Source organism: Mesocricetus auratus, unplaced genomic scaffold (assembly GCF_017639785.1).
Source record: "Mesocricetus auratus isolate SY011 unplaced genomic scaffold, BCM_Maur_2.0 Super-Scaffold_100009, whole genome shotgun sequence".
Lineage (NCBI taxonomy): Eukaryota > Metazoa > Chordata > Mammalia > Rodentia > Cricetidae > Mesocricetus > Mesocricetus auratus.
In genome coordinates, this window is record NW_024429193.1 from 68,198,233 (window position 1) to 68,217,245 (window position 19,013).

At 50.2% G+C, this 19,013-nt stretch overlaps 1 protein-coding gene across 5 annotated transcripts in view; it reads left to right on the forward strand.

The window, feature by feature from the left end:
- Positions 1–3: 3 nt before the first annotated feature.
- The window catches only part of Kirrel1 (kirre like nephrin family adhesion molecule 1), a 97,942-nt gene continuing 78,932 nt past the window's right edge, over positions 4–19,013 (forward strand). The window contains exon 1 of one of the 5 annotated variants that reach the window (XM_040752556.1): positions 4–252. In XM_040752556.1, coding sequence (XP_040608490.1) covers positions 201–252 — 52 coding nt within the window. In that variant the 5' untranslated portion in view covers positions 4–200. The remainder of the gene's footprint in view (positions 253–19,013) is intronic. The other 4 variants (XM_040752553.1, XM_040752551.1, XM_040752554.1 and 1 more) reach the window with 4 other exon arrangements.

Sequence of the window (19,013 nt, forward strand, 5' to 3'; positions counted from 1 at the left end):
AGGTTGAGAGAGGCCCCGAGAGATAAAGCTGGAGGGCAGAAATTATTAGGGGGCGCGGGACGAGAGGAGGGGCCAGGGGAGCGAGCCCGCGGCGGGAGAGGCGAGCGAGTGTGCGCCGAGTGTGCAAGGGCGGGAGGGAGGAGAGAGAGCCCGCGGCGGCCGGGATCGCGCCGACTCGGGCCCAGCGGCGGGCGGACAGCATGCTGAGCTTCCTCATCTGGATCCTCACTCTCTCCGACACTTTCTCGCAAGGTAAGCCCCAGCCGCGGGCCGGGGAGTCCGGGGAAGGGGCGCGGAGTCACCCGGAGAACACCCGAGGAGTTCTTGATGAAACGGCCCAACTTGCTTCCTCCCGCTGCGCGGGAGAACGGAGAACTTAGGTCGCGAAAGCCGAGATCCGAGTAGAAATGGGACCCGAGTGCTCAAAGTCTTTCCTCCCAGTCCCCGGCAGTTCTCCCTCCCTCCACCTCCTGGGCCCAGGGCTGGACTCCTGGGTCCCGGCCAAGAGAAAGGCTGGGAAGAGGTGGGATTTCAGATCTGGGGGGTGGAGTGCGTGGAAAGCACGGGCGCAGGCTCCCAAAGATGAGGCTGAGGGGTCGATCCTGCTACCCCATCCAGCCTAGAGTCACCTTCATCTCAAGTCCGGCTGCAAACTGCTTGGGGTTGCCCCTCAAAGGAAGGCTGCATTCGCGCCCCCCCCCGCTGTGGGTGAGAGGTAGAAGTCCGGACATCAGGGCTGTTTGGATTCATCAGGGGAAGGGGAGTTGATTCGGCCAGGCACTCTCTACAGGTCAGGAAAGTGCAGCTATCTGGGGCTCCTTTGGAACTGGCAGGGCAGAGGTTAGAAGAAAACCGGGGGAGAGAGAGGAGGGTGTCCAGGTATACTGGTCTGGGTGCCCGTGAAGGAAGCAAGGGTCTACACCCCAGCCAGGCCCGGGGTCTGCGGGAAATGGGTCTTGTCTCCTGAGACTGACTCCAAGGAGGATTTAATGCTGTTGGGCCCCTCCCTGACCTGGAACACAGAAACTGACACACCAATAGCTTCAAACTGAGCCACTGAGACAGACTGCTCACCTAGGGAGACATCCCCACAAACATCTCCCACACAGAGACAGACACATACACAAAGACATTGACTGACATCTCTGAAGAAGGAAGATTCCTCTTCCAAGCCAACACACGCTTACCTAGTCCTACACCAGGCATCAAACTTACACTGTACACGCATGTGTGCTCCATTGAAAGGACATAACACCCACCACACAGCATTGCTTCCACATACCCCAGCCATGGAGCAAACAAAGAAACTTGGGCAGACATTCTTATAGGCAGGCGCCCACAGAGAGGTACAGTCTTCAAAATGGAGGAGGTGGTCTCTCGCTGGGGTGGGTGAGTGGTCTGGGAAGAGGGAAGCCGCCGAGTGGGAAGAGCCTCGGGCATTGGTCGGCTCTCTTCCTCTCCTGAACACTGTGTGTGTGTGTGTGTGTGTGTGTGTGTGTGTGTGTGTGTGTGTGTGTGTGTAGGGGTGGAGTGTTTCGCTGGACCCCTCCTCTCTTTGCTAGGCCTCTCCTCCAGCTCCGAAGGCAAACCTGGCTTAGTTCAGGGGGGTCTTGATTCACCTTCCTTCACCGGAGCCCCAGGACCCTCTTAGGACGTGGGAAGGCACACATCCATGGTATGTGAGCAGGAGTGGAGCTGGAGGAAAAAGAAGGCCTGGCCTCGGGGTCGGCCACTTGGCAGAAAGTTGGGAAGATAAGTTAAGTTCTGACTTTGTTCAGCCAGGTTGCAGGAGAGGGGGAGGGGGAGAGCATGGTGGGTGAGGGGCAGCGGAGTCAGTTCTGACGTGTTGGGAGCAGGCTTCTCTGCCTGCCCCTCTTGCAGCCCTCATATGTCAGTGAAACAGAATGAGCTTTAAGAAACAGAAGCTGCAGTTAGGAAACAGGAGAAAGATGCAGCTTGAACCTGAACTGATAGAAGATCTGGAAAAAAAAATGCTTGCCGTGTTCCTCTCCATCTTTGCGGGTGGGTGTGGCTAGGGAATGCCACTGAACCCCAGCCTTCTTGACTCTGTCAGAGGTGAAGAACTGCAGGAGGGGTGCAGATGAATTTTGGGGTCACAGGGAGGAAAGCAAAGGGAGAGAGGAAGCAAGAGGGAGAAGAGATCACTAGTGAGTCTTCAGGGGACACAGGACTGGGGAGGAGACCCTGAGGGAGAAAGGGGGGGCTGACAAGAGAGGGCACGCAGCGCGGTTAGCAGGGAGTTGGAGGCAGACAGAAGACAGTGAAAAGTGGCCAGAGGAGCAAGAAAATTGAGAGCAGAGAAGAGCTAGGAGGGGGAGACTCAGCCTAGCTGAGAAATAAAAATCGTATTTTACAGGATTTCAACGGGCTTCATCTATTTTCATTTTTTACTAAATAATTTTCCGTATCTTATCTAAATGAAAACCATTATCTTCCCCCTCCCCCGCTACTGTGTCCATCATGCCCCAGCTCCCCAGACTGATTACGCTGAAAATTGAAATATTTATTCATTTTCTAAGAGATTCTTCTCCCTCCCTAGTCTCGGGGAGGAGAAATTGAAAAGGAAGGATTGTAGTTAATCAGAGCAATGTGGGATGACAGGGTGATTCCAGTGGGAGCTGCCTCCAGAGGCTGGTGGCTCTGACTGGAGGAGGAAAATCTGTTCCTCTGGTACCCCCCCCCCAAGCTGCTCTGTCTGTTCCGCCTTTGCTCCAAGGAGACTAAGGGGTAAAACAAAGAGACCCAAGGGCCTCCTATGTTCCCAGCATTTAGCTCCCGGTGCACAGCTATATCCTGGCAGAGGATGGTGAGCCTGGCTTCTACAGCTCTGTTCTGCACACATATGCATGCCACACACTCCAAATGGCCTACTTCTGCCCAAAGCTGGGGTAAGGTAGGGAAGCTGGCAGAAATCGAGCAGTTAGGGCCGCCCCTGACTTTGACCGAGCTCTATCTCCAGCCTTCTACTCAAACTCAGAGGGAGACGTGAAGCCAGCACTGGGTGCCAGGGGGAAGCATCTGCGACACCCAGGCAGGGCAGGAGGGGTGGGGGTGGCATCCATTGCTTCCTCCCTTTTCTCCTTATTGCCACTGGGTGGCTGGCTGGTCCCAGTTTGCTTTTCCAGTGGGGTAGGATGATGAAGTCCCCTGCTTGCCCGTGCTTGCAGAGAACCGCACTCTGAGGAAGCCTCCTTTTGAGACCTCTGGAGACCAGGTCTTCACTTCTCTCTCACTACAACACGGCCTGGTGCTGTGCATATAGTCAGTGCCCCCTTAGTACCTGATTGATGAGGGAGCCGCAGTGCAGGAGGGAGGTCGCAGTAGACAGTGATGATGTCACGGTCTCAGCCTGGTATGCCTGGAATCCTGGTGTTCAAGAGGCTGAAGCCGGAGGACGGCGAGTTCAAGGCCAGCTTGGACTACACATACCAAGTTTCAGGCCAGTCAAGGCTGAATTGTAAGCCCCCTATAAATAAATAAATAAATAAATAAATAAATAAATAAATAAATCCAGAGACCTCCATTCAGCTCTCCCGAGTTGGTGGTCTAAAGAGGTTGTGTGCTCACTCATTAGGTGCTCCAGTTTAGTTGTATGCAAAGTGGTGATGATATATATTGTATATGTGTATATATATATATATATATGTTTGTTTTGGGTTTTTTTTTTTTGGTTTTTACGAGACAGGGTTTCTCTGTATTGTTTTGGAGGCTGTCGGTCCAGCCTGGCCTCGAACTCACAGAGATCCGCCTGCCTCTGCCTCCTGAGTGCTGGGATTAAAGGCGTGCACCACCACCGCCCAGCCATATATGTATATATGTTAATTCATAGATTATCAACATATATTAATCTGGGGAAAGTGCACGGAACGGTGTCTGGCCCAGAAGTGTACCGTGACTGTGTTATGACTGTGTCTGAATGTAAGTGGACATATGTTGAGTTGACTGCCCCTTCTATTTTCCTGATTGTGGTTCTCTTTGTTTTCTGGTTCAAATCCCCCTGGTTCTTGGTCCAGTGCTTTGCCCCAATCATAGAGATTGCCTGGCTCAGTCGACCTAAAAGGCACAATTCAGCTCCTCCCAGCTGGTGCTCTCAGAAAAGGTCTCAGAAGGGCCACGAGGGGAGGGCAGAGTGGAGAAGCCTGAGCCTGTGGGTGAAATGAGAAGTGGCATGCTGAAGTCATGCTAATGACTTTTTGTTTTATTTTATTTGCATTGGTGTTTTGCCTGCATGTATGTCTGTGAGGCTGTAAGATCTTGGAGTTACAGACAGTTGTGAGCTGCCATGTGGGTGCTGGGAACTGAACCCTGGTCCTCTGAAAGAGCAGTGGTGCACTTAACCACTGGGCCATCTCTCCAGCCCTGTTAATGACTTTAAATGCATGTTAACTTCGACAATCCCCTGAGTTAGGCTGGGTAATTAATTCCTTTTTCCTGGATGGAAAACTGAGGTTCAGATATGTAAGGCAGGCCATTACAGGAACCAGCTGATTTCAAGACCTACACCATTTTCCTCTGCCAGAGACCCCTCAGCTATCAGGGACTGGAACTGGCCTGGGGTAGGGTTGTGTTGTTCTGGTCCATGGTAGAATAAGTGTGGAGAAGGGGATTCATGCTAGTAGCTTTTAAACTTTTAAAAACAGTGTGCCCTATATTTTTGGGTTACTCTTTCTTTATGATATGGCAATCTCCTGGTTATTTGTTAAAAGGACTTTACTTGCCAAATATGATTTATACTCTTGTATTTGTTCCATATATGAAACCTAGCCTTTCTAACCCATGGATTTATACTTGAGGACCCCACCCCACCCCAAGTGACTCTGTAGAGTCCTAGAGGCATGCAAGGACTCACACACTCAGTGGACGTCTGGGGACAACCTGTACTCTCCCGCTTTTAGCCTCCACACCAGGCACAGTAGGGCTATAAGCACAGTAGGGCTCGAGGCACATTAGAGCTGTAGGCACAGTAGGGCTGCAGGCACATCAGAGTTGTAGGCATAGTAGGACTACAGGCACAGGGTGGCTGTAGGCACGGTAGGATTATAGGCACAGTAGGACTGCAGGAACAGTAGGATTGATTGTAGGCACAGTAGGACTGACTGTAGGCACAGTGGGGCTGTAGGCACAGTAGGACTGACTGTAGGCACAGTGGGGCTGTAGGCACGGTAGGATTGATTGACTGTAGGCACATCAGGGTTGTAGGCACAGTAGAAGGTGAAAACTTGGGTGTCTCATTGAGCTCACCTGGAGGTGCACAGCTTTGCTTTGCAGCTGATTTCCCCAGGACCTGCCTGGTCTAAGGTACTGAAAGGGATCATGGGAGGTCAGCAGCATACCAAGGTGTCAGCATTACCTTTCACTGAGTTCCTGCTGTGTGCCTTTCAAAACTGATGCTCCTGCCATTTCATAGATAAGAAAACCAAAACTGAGAGGTTAAACAACTCACTCAGGGCCATCTCTGGAGTGTTACCACCCTGATCCAAGTCCTTTTATGTCACTACAAAGCTCATCTGTGCTGGCAACCTCTATTAGACAGGAGGAGAACCTAGGTCTGCTGTCTTGTTCCATATGACAGTCCTCTCTGATAGGCTGCATAATTATTCGCCGATCCTCAGCTAGGAATGCTAGGCTACCCATAGTTTCCCCGGGTTTGATATCAACATACAGAGGTGGGAGTGAAATATTAATCCCTGTCAAAAAGAGGCTATGTCACCCCAGTTTCTTTCCGTCTGTGTTCTCAGGTGTGTTTTTTGGAGGGTGGGGGGTAGGGTGGAGTGAGGTTGTGTGATGGGAATCAAGTCCTGGGTTAGGCAAGTCCTTTATCGCTAAGCTACAGACCTAGTCCTCCCTCTCCTTCCTGCCTGTCTCCTAGCTTTGTAACCGTGTAATACTTTCAGATTTTAGTAGCTGTCACATGTGCCATAACATTTGATAGATTGTCATGTGATATAGGCAGGATCATCGTTATTTTTCCATTTAGTAGAGGAGAAAATGGAGTTGCAGAGAAGTTAGATGGCTTGTGAAAGGGGTGAGAGCCGAGATGGAGGACGTGACTGGGAGGCACGTTTCTCTATCTCCCTCTGAAGGCAGGGCAGCCTCTCGTGAGCAAGTGAGTGCCTGACCAAGCTGCCTTCTGTTTGCTTCCAGCTCTCCCCAGGGCTCCAGGCCAGTCAGTTTGGCAGAGGGGGTTTTGACCTGAAAAGGGCTGGGGGTTTCAGTGAGGGGAGGAGAGAGAGGTTGCTGTGTTCTTGGTCTTGAAATGTGAGACGTGGGGAGTAGAGAGAATTCTAGGAGTCTTGATGCCGAGTGACTCTCAGAATGGAGAAGGAAGTCATGCACACTTGGGGAATGGCTGCTTTGTGTTCTGCATATAATTGTAATGTCAGGTGCTATTCCCATTTTATAGATGGGCAACTAGGGGACTAGATAAGGTAAACAGATTGCCCAAAAGGACACAGTCAGTACCTGGCAGAGCAGTGCCATTAGGATGGTGGCTGGGAACAGATCCCAGAAAGACACTCCAGAAGGCCGTGCACGTTTGCCTCACACGAGCCTGCAGGTTCAGTCCATGTCACGTGTGCTTGGACTCCTCTTCCCCGGGTGCATCGGGACAGAAACCTCTGTGTGTTCTGACCCTTCCATCTACCACGGCACGGGTTGGTATCAAAACCAAACCAAACCAAACCAAACCAAACCAAACCAAACCGTTCCCTTCCCGTCATTTCTCTTCCCAGCCGCAGCAGCCCTGGTGAGTCTGGGGGAGCGCTATCCTTGTGGTGTGCCCGCTGACAGATGTGCACAGAAAGCCAGGGCCCTTGAGTTCCCTGCTCTCTGACCCTGCCCCCTGTGTCTCTCATCTCCAGCTCTTAGACTTTCCATTCCTGGTTCTCAGACAGTGCGAACCTGATTGAGTTCTTCCGGCGGCGCCCGGGATGAAAGCCTCTGCAGCTTCTAGGTGCCTCCGAGGATCATTTTTCTTTCTATTCGACTTTCCCTCTATCAGCTCCTCCCAGTGTCTCCTTCCTACACATTTAATTTCTTCAGCAACTTTTATTAACCTCTCTCGTCTCTGGGGACTGCAGTGCTCATCCGTCTCTGCCCTTCTCAGACCCATTCAACAAAATTGGGATGGTATTGAAATAAATGGGCCTTGCAACCAGCCACCCTCTTCAAGATGGAGGCTCTTAAATCTGGGCTAGACATCTCTAACAAACGCCATTAGTTTTCCAGAGATGATACTGCTGTTTCACTCTGGGTCTGAGCCCTGGGAATGTGCTGGCAGGGTCTCCCAGAAGGCCCTGGGGCCTGGGTTTTGAGGCAGAGAGGGGAGAGCAGGATTCTGAGTCTCATGTAGCACCCAGGGCCCCTCAGAGCTATTTCAGGAAGCTGTTCTACGTGTGTTATCTCTTTCCCCAGCTCCCTAACTTGGCTTAAGAATAATAAATTCTTCTTTAGGACAGGATTGCTCGTTCTCTCTGGCCTGCATTTCCTTCTGAGGCAATATGAGGAGTCTATCCTAACTGGAGGCTGTGGAGAAAATGTAGAATTAGTTCCCTCCCTCACCAGCAATGTACAGTTAGGCATGCCTCGATGGCTGGAACTGCACAGTCCCACATGGGCTAATGGTGGAGATGCCTTCAGAGAGATGCGTGGTTGGGCAGTTTCCCCAGCTGTGACACCATCACACTGTTTGCACAATTCTACTGCCACACGATGTCATTGTATGGTTCCTTGGGCACAGGTATTTCCTTTCTTTTCTAAAAAATCTATTTGTTTTTATTTACATCGGTGTTTTGTCTGCATGTATGTCTGTGTGCCGGTGTCAGATCTTGGAGTTACAGACAGTTGTGAGCTGCCGTGTGGGTGCTGGGGATTGAACCTGGGTCTGCTGGAAGAGCAGTCAGGATGCTCTTAACCACTGAGCCATCTCTCCAGCTCCAGGTACAGGTATTTTCTCACTGACCCCAAACATCATTAGGGGACTGGTTCGAAGCTGAACAGCAGGGCGCATGGTAATGTGCAAGCCCTGACTGAGCTCAGCCTTCTGCAGCACAAATAGAATTATATTGTTATGTAGCAAATGGGCAGATTGTGTTAAAAAATGAGTAAGATACTATCTCTACTCTTAAGGACCTTTATCTTTTATGTGAAAGTATTCAACCCCATAGGCCTTAGTTTCTTCTTCCACAAAATGGGGACAACTGATTTCTCAAAAATCTAGTATAATTATTTGGAAAATGGATACAAATTATGTGTGTGTGGTGGGGGGAGGGGGACAGTATGTAGTTCCTTCTTTCCCAAGAAACTAAACCTCAAAACTACACAGACTCTGTGTGTGTGTGTGTGTGTGTGTGTGTGTGTGTGTGTGTGTGTGTGTGTGCGCGCGCGTTGCTATTAAGGGGCTACTGTAGTATTGTGAAGGCCAGAGCAGGAGCATTCAGTACAGAGGAATAATTTGCTGTGGGCTGCAGTGATCAGGGAAGGCTCCCTGGGAGAAGTGGTCTTAGAGTTAGGGATGTATATATCCCCACAGGTCCACCTTCCCCAGCCAGGGTATGGTTGATAGCCAGGCAGGTATGCAGGTGCAGTAAGACAGGGGGGTCCGGGTGGGAATGAGAGAGGTGGGGTGTCACTGAGAACTCAGCCGACACTGCTGCCAAAGTCCCCAAGGCTCAGAGGCTCACAGACATCCCTGCAAAGAGTGGGAAACCAGCTGATTCTGGGATTTCTTTTTTTGACACATCTCACTTTGTAGCTCAGGTAGGCAAATGCTTCAAGCTGCCTCTGCCTCCTGGGTCTTCTTCTGACTTTTAAAAGAAGGGTTTGCTTAAAAAAAAAAAAACCACCACCAACAAAAAACAGCAATAACAAGTTAGGGCCCCTGCCTCATTCTCCATCAAATCTCCCTTTCCTCTAAACTCTTAACCTGGTAGGTAGAGCAGCTATGGAAACTTGTAAACCCTATGGTAAAATAAAATTAATAAATAGATAAAACACATAAATGAAATGAAAATCAACTTAGCTAGGCAGAAGTGAACAGAGATAGGAGTGTCACTGAAGTTCCCAGTCTGTGGCCTAAGTTTGGGGATTGGGAAGCAGAGTTCCACAGAGTTAAGGAAGAAGAGAGCCTTTTTACCCAGACGCCTGGAGCAGAATGAATCTGAGCATTTCATTGTTGGTCCACTCTGAGCCTGGGCAGTCTGTACCATCCAGGGTTGAGAGAGACACCAGGGTTAGACTTGCATGGTCTTTCTGGCCAGCAGCCTTAGCTCTCATCATGCAGAATTTCTGAAGGCCTCAGCAAGGAAGGGAGCTCCAGGATTTCAGTGGGATCCTCAGCAGAGGGGCCCTGGCAAGGAGGAGGAGGCCAGTAAACAAGCCTTAGCCATGTTTTGTTTTGTGGTGGTCCTAGGGCTCTGGTAAAGAGGGGAGATTTAGTCCTTGTCCTTGGAGCACTCTCAGCACGGTGTGGGAGATGGATATGTAAACACAGACAGTCCTGTAAGGCAGAGGTTGTGAGAGAAGAATGTGAAAAATGTTGGAGACTGATTTTCCTGGTGTTTGCCTGAAGCTGGGAGGAACCGGCCATAATGCTCGCTATGCCTGCCGCTGTGTGGCTTGCTGGAGTGCTGGGCAGCAAGCTGTCCCGGCTCTGGACAACCTTGATTGTACCCCTGCTCTAGAGGAAAGGAACTCAGGAATCCCCAGGACCCAGTCTTTATTCTGCCTAAGGATCTTGACTTGCAAGAACAAAGGCAGTTTACGTAAAATACCCTTTTCCTCAAGTCTCCCAAACTCTTGTGTCCACTTCCTTCTCCCCAGCGGCTCCCCCCAACCCCTGCACCGCTTCTGCCCAGTAGAGCTGATTTCTAAATTAACTTTCTCCTCCTAATTAGCTTAGCCGAGTTTTTATTATTATTCCCTCTCCCCAAATTCTCCATGCACAGCCTGGGGCCCTGTGTGCTCCGTTACCCAACATTGCCCCACCACGAAGCACACACTTTTAACTGTTTCTTCCCATTCCGTTCACTTAGCTGGGAGTTTATTACAGGGAAGGAAGAGATGGACCAGAGGGACTGAAAACAGAAGGGAGCAGGAGAAGGCATTTTCTAAGCAACAGAAACCCGTGGCTAGCCATGCTGGCTGATGGGAGCTTTCAGAAAACTTGAGGTTTTCTCCATCTTCATTTTTAAGCAACTGAGGACTTCCTGCCCAGACAGTAGGACTCCTTTGTCAGGAGTTTACCCTGCTCTGTGGCTTCCACCCATCTCCACTCCCAATTCCCGGAGGAATCTGCCAGCTTGACTTGATTGTGGAATGGGTGTCTCCAGAGTTCCCACAAAGCCCTCTCTTCCACACTCCCTGTGGCTGTGCTGACCGGAATGAGCAGCACTCGGATCAGCTTCACCGACTTTGTTGATGATGCTGGACTAAGGCACCCCTCTCCCAGTGCACGTCTGGGGATGTCTCCCTTTCCTGGTCAGTGGATGAAGTGAGGATGCGGTGTCATTTTAATTGCTGGTATGAGCCAGAGATAACTAGGAAGTGAAGTCTGACATTGTAAAATAATAGATAATTATAATGCATGGCCAAGGCAAGCTGATGACTTTTGGACTCTCTGTACCACTGCTGTGCTCTGTTATGCAGGGCATGGAGAAGCTGGTAACATCTGCATGTGAGGGGTTTGCACACACTTTCAGGTTCACTCCAGGGTCATGATGTAACATAGGTTACTCTCTAGAAACCCGAGTCTCCTAGGACCCCCTAACCATGGGACTTTAGGAATGTCAGCCTTTTGCCAGAGGTGCCACCCTGTGCCCCTTAGAACCTTGGCTTCCTCATCTATGACATGCAGATGGCTGCCCCTGCCTCCCAGGGTGATTGTGGGGATTGAATGAAATGATGTATGAAGCAGAAGTGTCTGGTACTTACTACACTGTATTAATAATGCACAGCGCTTGATTTTTCAGGGTTCACAGTGCAAGGCAACTCCAAGAAGGGAAACAAGAGAATGAGAGAGGACCAGTGGCGGACCAAATGCAGCTTGGGTTAGTGGTGCAGAGTGAGGTGACCAGTACTCTGAGTTTCAGTGAAGGCGGAGCCCTGTGGGGGTGACACCCTTCTTTAGAATTTAGTCTGCGTTTGTTCTGTCTGGAGACTGAGTGGCCTTTTACCCGTTGTGAGCCATGGTTTCCTCATTTTCAAGATGGAGACCTGTTATCCACCTACTTCCGTGAAATCTTCATCCTGGAAGAGTCATTGCAGGGCAGTAAGCTTGACTATTACTTCAAACCCCACCTTTCTAGAAGCCTCAGCTGTGCGTTAGGACAACAGCCCTCAAGCTTTGGAGGAAGGGGAAAACACAGTCTGTGTTGGCACCAGGCTCCCTGGTGATGCTGGCGCTGCCTGTCTGAGGAGCCGTGTCGAGGTGTGAGAGGGTGCTTTTCTCTGTCTTCTAACACGAGCCAAGAGCAGAGTTTGCTTTTAAAACAGCTTGGATGGGTCGTTAATTCAATGGCACTGATGTGCTCGTTTTGGGAAGGCAGGTGTGGGGATTCCTTAGCGCCAGGCTGACCTATCAGGTCCCCTGCCTGCTACCTGCCCAGTCCCATCTCCACGCCAACTCGCCCCTGCTCCCGACCGCAGAGCTGAAAGCCCCAGCCTGTGTGTTGCTGGAAGCTCTCCCATGCCTGAGCAGTCATTACCACATCGATTTTTTTCTAAGTTCTCATGATTCATCATGGGAGGTTTGGGAGAAACATTTTGACAGAGCTTCTAGCCAAACCCTGACCCTTACTGGCTTTGGCTTGAAAGTTGGGTTACTAGCAAGATGTATGATGGAGAGGGGAAGGGGTGCCGTGGCTTCCCTGCACATGGCTGTAGGGGAGCAGTGGGAGGTCTCTGAATAGGCCAGCGTCTCACCCTTACATGACACAAGAGATGCTCAGCCTTACAGACCGCACTCACCCCTGGCTCTGTGGAGGAGTCCTGTCTTAGTAGGCAGGCGCCCCACTGATTCTCTTGCTTCCTCTTGTACCCCAGGAACCTGGTGTTCATGCAGCTCTCTGCAAGTCCAAGGGTAGCACAGTGACTAGCAGCAGCAGCCTGGGGAGTTTGCAAGGTACAGGGAGGGGTGCAGTCAGTCGGATTTGGTTTCCTGGGACAGAGAAAGAATTTAAGGTCAAGAATGTGATGCAGGCCTGGCGTTGGTGCACACTCCTTTAATCCCAGCACTCGGGAGGCAGAGGCAGGCGGATCTCTGTGAGTTTGAGGTCAGCCTGGTCTACAGAGCGAGTTCCAGGACAGACTCCAAAACAATACAGAGAAACCCTGTCTCGAAAAGCCAAAAAGAAAAAAAAAGATGGCAACCCTTTAAGAACACCATCTTCATACCCAAGATGTTTCTCTCGAGGAGGGAGTAAATCAAGTGAATTTGTAAGTCAGCATTTGGCCCTTGTTGGAAGAGAAAGGAATTTTACTAGCACTGTCCGCCCTTTCCCTCTCATGTCTGACAATCCCTAGCAAGTAGGAAGCTCTTTGTGCCTACCCTGGGCTTTCCTGCTCCGCATGGAAACTGTAATTAGCGGTTGTAACCGAATACACCTACAGTACTCTCTATATCTGACTAAATATTTTTTCCCTAACAGTTCACTTTTTCAAACTTTATGGTCTGCTCCTTTAATTGAGAAGCAAGGCCTGAGAGGTCAGAGGTAAGCCTCTCCCAGGCTCCATGGGAGTCAAGGAGTTCTCTTTAAGGGTCTTCAGATAGAGGCTATCACTGCGCAGTGTCCTGGGCCAGGGCTGGCAGGATGAGACTCATAGCTCTGACACCTCCCACCAATGGTAGGGACAACTTGAAAGCCTCTTCATCTCCCTCTGTGAGTGACCAGACTGAGAAAGGAACTGTGCCCGCTGTGGAAGTCTGGTTATTAGGAAAAGAACCCAGCACGATGGGCCCTGAAATCAGCAGTGTCCCGAGCCCAGCTTTGCCTGCGTGAATCTCGTATGACAGTGACGTGTGTAGAGGAAGTGTCTGTTGTGCATGAGCAGGGTAGCAGATTGAAACAGGTAGTGGAGCTGGCCAGTTAGGAAAACGGCCCGGGGAGGAGCACACCGGGGAAAATGGACTCATCTGAGAAGGAGAGCCAGGACTGGACTTGTGGGAAAGGTAAAGGAGACTGACCACCTTGTCATGGAGTTTGGTGGGAGAAGCCACGAGGCCCCGGGAGATCTGCCCGATTAGGGGTGTGTAGTAAGAACCTCTGAGACATGGTAACTAACTGTGGGGCGGTCATGCTGGCCGGGGCCCCCACAGCTGTCACATCTGCAGCCTGGGTGATGAATGTCCCACACAGCTGTGCGGAGGGGGGGAACAACCCCTGCTCCTTTCAAACAGGATGGGCTATCAGGCCTTCAAGAGGAAGGGCTGGACCGTGGCAGGAGGAGAGCACTGAGCCATTGGGCAACCTGGCATTCCCTTTCTCAAGGGTAGGGTAGGGAGGCAGGACAGCCATGGGCTAGAGTCCCACAAACACCAAGTGTGGCCTGGCTTGGGACGGTGGCTGTCTTCCAGCTACACTGCTAGCATGGTCTCTGGCTCTCCCTGCCCCTGGATGGCTGTTCTCGGCTCTCCTAATCCTGCTGTCCTCTGTCTGTCACTAGGCAAGGATGCATGGCTCTCCTGAAGCGCTTGGTGCTTAATAATTTGTGGATTACAGCTAACTCTCGATAAAGATTCCCCTAATTGCTTGGCTCACCTCAGGTTCCATCATCAAAGCGGAGTGGTGAGGCCCCCCTCTCGCCCTCCTCTTCTTTTTATTATCTCTTAATTAATCACTCTGGCTTTCACACTTAGCAGATAATTACAGTCTCCTGGGCACGAAGCTCATTTTCATAACCTCCTGCTCCAAGCCTGCAGCAGCAGCGTGGAGGGGGTGGGAAGGGAGAGGGAGAGGGGAGAGCAGATAGACACATGCTAGAGGAAGGTGGGGTGGCAGCAAGCCAGCCAGGTGAAGAAAGGGACAGCGGAAGGAGCAGCAAGAGGGACATGCGGACTGGGGAGGGGCACACAGGGTCAGGGCCCTGACGGTGGGCCGAAGGTTGGTGACGCCTGAGGAGCCTCCTCCAGCGACAGACTTTCTCTACTGAGTTATTGTCGGCAGTCCCTTCATTTGCCCTGGGGCACAGCAGAAGAGATGTGCGTTGCCATAGAGCTTAGGGATGACTACAGAGCAATAGGAGTGTAGTCTCTGGGCACAACTGAGATGTTTGCAGCATGACTGTGACTGGGAACTCTTCTCTTCTGGGAGAGCAGAGCACACCTTAGGGTTTGAAGCTATGGGAATGAACAGGCAGTGGCCATTTAATAGCGTGGCCAGATGGAGGGCAAGGCCAGGCATTCTCTTATCACCTTCACTTGGGAGCTGTGCCTGATGGCTCCCAGTATGTTAATTACCCCATTTTAGAGATGAGAAGACTTTCCCTGGGGTCTGCTGCATTCAGGAAGGGTGACCAGTTGGCCCAAGTTACATGAAGTTAAGTCCAGGTCTGAAGGCAGGGTTACAGTCCAAGCAAGGGGGTGCCCTCTGTGCCTGTGGAGGCCTCTGGACCATCAGGTTCTCCTTGCACTGCTGACTCCTAGATAAATAACTGACCGCACATTCAGACGGCAGACCTGAGAGGCACAAGGGAGAGAGAAGTTTACCCAGTGAATCCGGTGTGGAACTGGACTGGGACACAAGCCTCTGACATGAGCTCCCTATCTGGCCCTCATCTTGTTCCTTGGCAAGTCGCATGCTTACTGCTGCTCTATGCACGATAACAGAAAATTTCAACCACCCTGGTTGTCTATCAACAGTTGAATAGACAATGAAAATCTCTTACTTATAGAAAATTAAGTACTATTCAGCTGTAGAGAAAAGTTGAAAAATTTGCAGGATGAAGGAGGGGCTTAGAATGTATAATGTCTAAGTGAGGCCACACAGTTTTAAGAAGAAATAAACCACATATTCTCTCTTATATGCGGAATGTATATGTACAAATATCCATGTGGCTAAACATAAGGGGACGAGAAAGGCATCAGTGCAGGCAATGGGCACAGATTATGAACGAGACTATACAGTTGCTTTTCTTGTTCAAATTCTGCTGTGTATTTGTGGGGGCTGGTGTGGATAAGCCCATAAAACATAGTAGATCCTGGAAATGTAAAACAGAATGTGAAGCTTGGCAGCGTCTGCGTCAAACGCCGATTCTAACTGCCTAAGTTCATTAAGTTGTATGGACTTGGGGTCTGGTTAATTTTGGTGTGTGTTGTTTTTATTTATTTGCAAACCTTTTATATAATAAAGTTTATTTAAAACAAAACAAACCCTCAAAATTGAGTCTCTGTGGCCTGGGCTTCAGCGGGTCTTAAAGGAGGCTCTACCACAGGGATTCTTTTCCATGAACATAGTCTGCTGTTCTTGGTTACAGATTTCTACTACTTTGCCATTAACCAGCACTAAGATCTCTCCAAATCTCTGTTTCCTTTTGGGTAAATGAGAATCTTAAAAAGTTTGAGGCCGTTTTGTTTACATCTAGAATAGAGTCTCGGGCATGGTAAGGCATTATTAGTCAATGACGGCTTCTGTTTCTCCTACTGTTGTCCCCATGGATGAACGCAACTAGCCTGTGCCTAGCCAAGGGTAGTGTTGCCATTCCATTCCATTCCTTCCTTCTTTCTTTCTTTCTTTCTTTTCTTTTTTTTTTTTTTTTGGTTTTTGGTTTGTTTGTTTGTTTGTTTTGTTTTGTTTTTTTCGAGACAGGGTTTCTCTGTGGCTTTGGAGGCTGTCCTGGAACTAACTCTTGTAAACCAGTCTGGTCTTGAACTCATAGATCTGCTTGCCTCTGCCTCCTGAGTGCTGGGATTAAGGGCGTGCGCCACCCCGGCCCCATGCCCCATTCTATTCTTATGAAACTGGTAAGAGAGGGCCTTCTCCGTTTCCTGGTGGGAGGGTGGGAATAAGAGTCTTGCTCTGCGCTAATTCTGGGTGCAGCTCGCAGAGCCCTGACAGCTTGACCACCCAGTCCACAAACCAAGCTGTTTGGCTGAGGCTGCCTCCCACCCAGCGTGTAAGGACATCAGCTTCAAGCGTCAGGGGCCTGTATAGCAGAAGGTTTATCTTACTGAGTCGAAGAAGGCTTGCAGCTTCTGGCTTCCTGGGCACTATGATGTAAGAAACGCCACATATGAAGGCACTGTGGAAATAGCACTGAACTGTGCATACCAGATGGGGATGTTTAGTCCTGCCGTGCCCTGTCCCCAATGGAGTGACCTTAGTGACATGGGCTCTCTTAGCATAAATGATTGTCTAAGACACTTCATAGAGGCACAGTTTTCTGACTGCCATTTAGGGGGAGTTCCTCATAGACTGGCCCTGGGTCTTCTGTTTGGTTTTGTGAGCCACTGTCAGAAAGGCTAGTCTCAGAGAGCCAGTTAGGGACCCAGGAGGAGCTTTTGCTCAGGACCCAGAGGAGCAGCAGATATGTTAATACATTTAATACATTTTTAGATCTGATATGGGCTTGGGGTAAGATGTTCGGGAACTCCTCAACACGTGTGCATGTATACACACTCGGAGACATACAGAGACATACACACATGCATTCATGCCTCCACACCATACACACACCCCACACATATTCCTACCCTCCCTCGTGCACGCCCTCACTCCACACACACTCATACAAGCCCATCACAAACACAGATACATGCAAATACTTATCCACTGCACCCCATACACACACACACACACACACACACACACACACGTCCTCGGAGCAGATGGCCTGACCTGTGTGGGATGTGGGGACCCCACTAAGGGTGTGGGTGCTTATGTGTTCATGTTGATAAAATGTTCTCCCTGAAAAAGCATGCTCTGGCTTTTCTCTGAACTTTAGCTTTGGCCTATGAAAAGGTTTTGCAGTCTTGTGGGAATATAAACATTTGGCAGATTTCTTTCTCTGAAAGCTGTTTCGCCTCTTTTCTTTTTCTGGGAATTTTAACCAGCAAGATCAAGGTCCCTCCGCCCATCCTTCCTCTTTCCCCTTTGCCTGCAACACCCCCCCCCCGTCTTTTGAACACCCCCCAAATAAAAACAAAGTTAATTGGTGTACACTGGGAATGTCTTAGAGCCAGAAGAAAGGAGTGAAGCAAACAGCTCTCCCAAGAGAAAAAGCCGTAGGAGAGAAAAGGAAGCCAACAGCAGTGGTGAGGAGTGAATTCTTTTGGTTTTAATCATCTCAGAGGGCAACCAGCGCTGAGCTGTGGGGGCAGGGGAGAAATGGAAACCAGGGCCATCTACTTCCAGCCTGCAGGACTCTGGAGACTAAAAGTTTCCTGATGGAGGCTTCTCAGTCTTCCCTGCCGGGACCCTCAGAACCTGGTGTCTGCCTACCCCAGTGTGGCGCCCAGAGGCTCTTCCTCCTCAGCCCCCCTCCCGTTTGGTTTACAGGCTCAGGATTCTCAGTTTTAAAGCATTGACCTTTCAGGTTTCCAGCCAAATTGCAAGTTCCCCCAGGCCTGGGATTATGTGTTGTTCAAAACAAAACAAAACAAACAGCAAACTCCAGCTCTTTCATAAGCCATAGCTTTTCCTTCAATGGAAAAGTGGAGCCATTGAAGTATTTAAGGAGCTCTCTCTCTCTCTCTCTCTCTCTCTCTCTCTCTCTCTCTCTCTCTCTCTCTCTCTCTCTCTCTCTCTCTCTCTCTCTCTCTCTCCCTCCCTCCCTCCCTCCCTCCTCCCTCCCTCCCCCTCTCATAGGAAGGGACTTGTGAGAGAGATGGAATGGATGGGGTTTTCTTACGTTCCCTCAGCACCAGCTAGCTGACATCAGGGAAGTTTGGGACACTGGTGTCTGGGGAGGATGAGGGGGATGTAACTCCAGAGTCCTGTCTTCTCCACCAGAGTGACTCTTTGGGTGATAGAGGGAGTCAGGAAATCTTGTGACCAGGCCCACGGGGATGCCCATGTGAGGTCACGGGTTTCCAAGAGGCAGCCATCTCTCTTCCTAGCCCCATTTCCGGGTGTTCAGCATCTTCTTTCCTTCCTAATGCCCACCGCCCGCCCCCCACCCTAGCATCAAGTTCTCTGGTTCTTTCTTTTTATCTGGGGCAGCTCCCCATATGCTGGTGGCCACCCGCTGTCTCCCCACCTTCCATCCTTTCTCCCACTTTCCAAAAGTTTTGATTCTTGGGTCTTTGGTTCTTTTCCTCTCCCCTTTTTCTTCTTTTGAGTAGCGTTTACCCATTCCTCTCTCCTGACTGCCCAGGATATCAGCTTAGAATGGGAGTCAGTCAGACGGTGGCTGAGCTTTGACTTTCTCCTCTCAGCTTTCCACCTGGTCAAAGCTGCTCGCTGCTCGTGGGCTTGGGGTTGCTCGTGGGGAACTTGCCAGCTATTCCCATGATCCAGCATGAACGTGTCCTTCCTTTGTTTCTGGAAAAAAGAGGAAGGTGGAATTTGGAGTCAAATCCAGAAGCTCCCTCCTACCAGTGTGACCCATGCAGGGCACTTCATCTCTTTGTAGAACTGTGCTGTCAACACATAGTGACAGTCGAGGCCACATTGATAATCTCTGATATGATTTTGCTATTCCCCTGTGGTCTGTGTCAGTCTTCTTGTTTTGGTGGCTCTAAATATTTAGTGGTGAAGAGTGATAAAGAGAACCATGCGGCCTGGGGTTCTGACTGACCTTATGGAAGTCCCCTTTCCAGCTAGAACATGAGTTCACTGCCACCAAGCCCATGCCACCCGAGAGTAGAGAGTATAGGTGACACAGTCCTTCTTTGTCTTGGTCTTATAGCTATCTACTCCCCAGTACTTCACATCAACACTAGTAAAAATGTGAATCTAGGGGTAAAGAACTTTGGGGTCAGAGCGTCACAGTGACTCTTAAGTGGATATAGCTGACCCTTGTTGGGGAACCTTCTCTGCACTGCCTTCTACACACTGAAA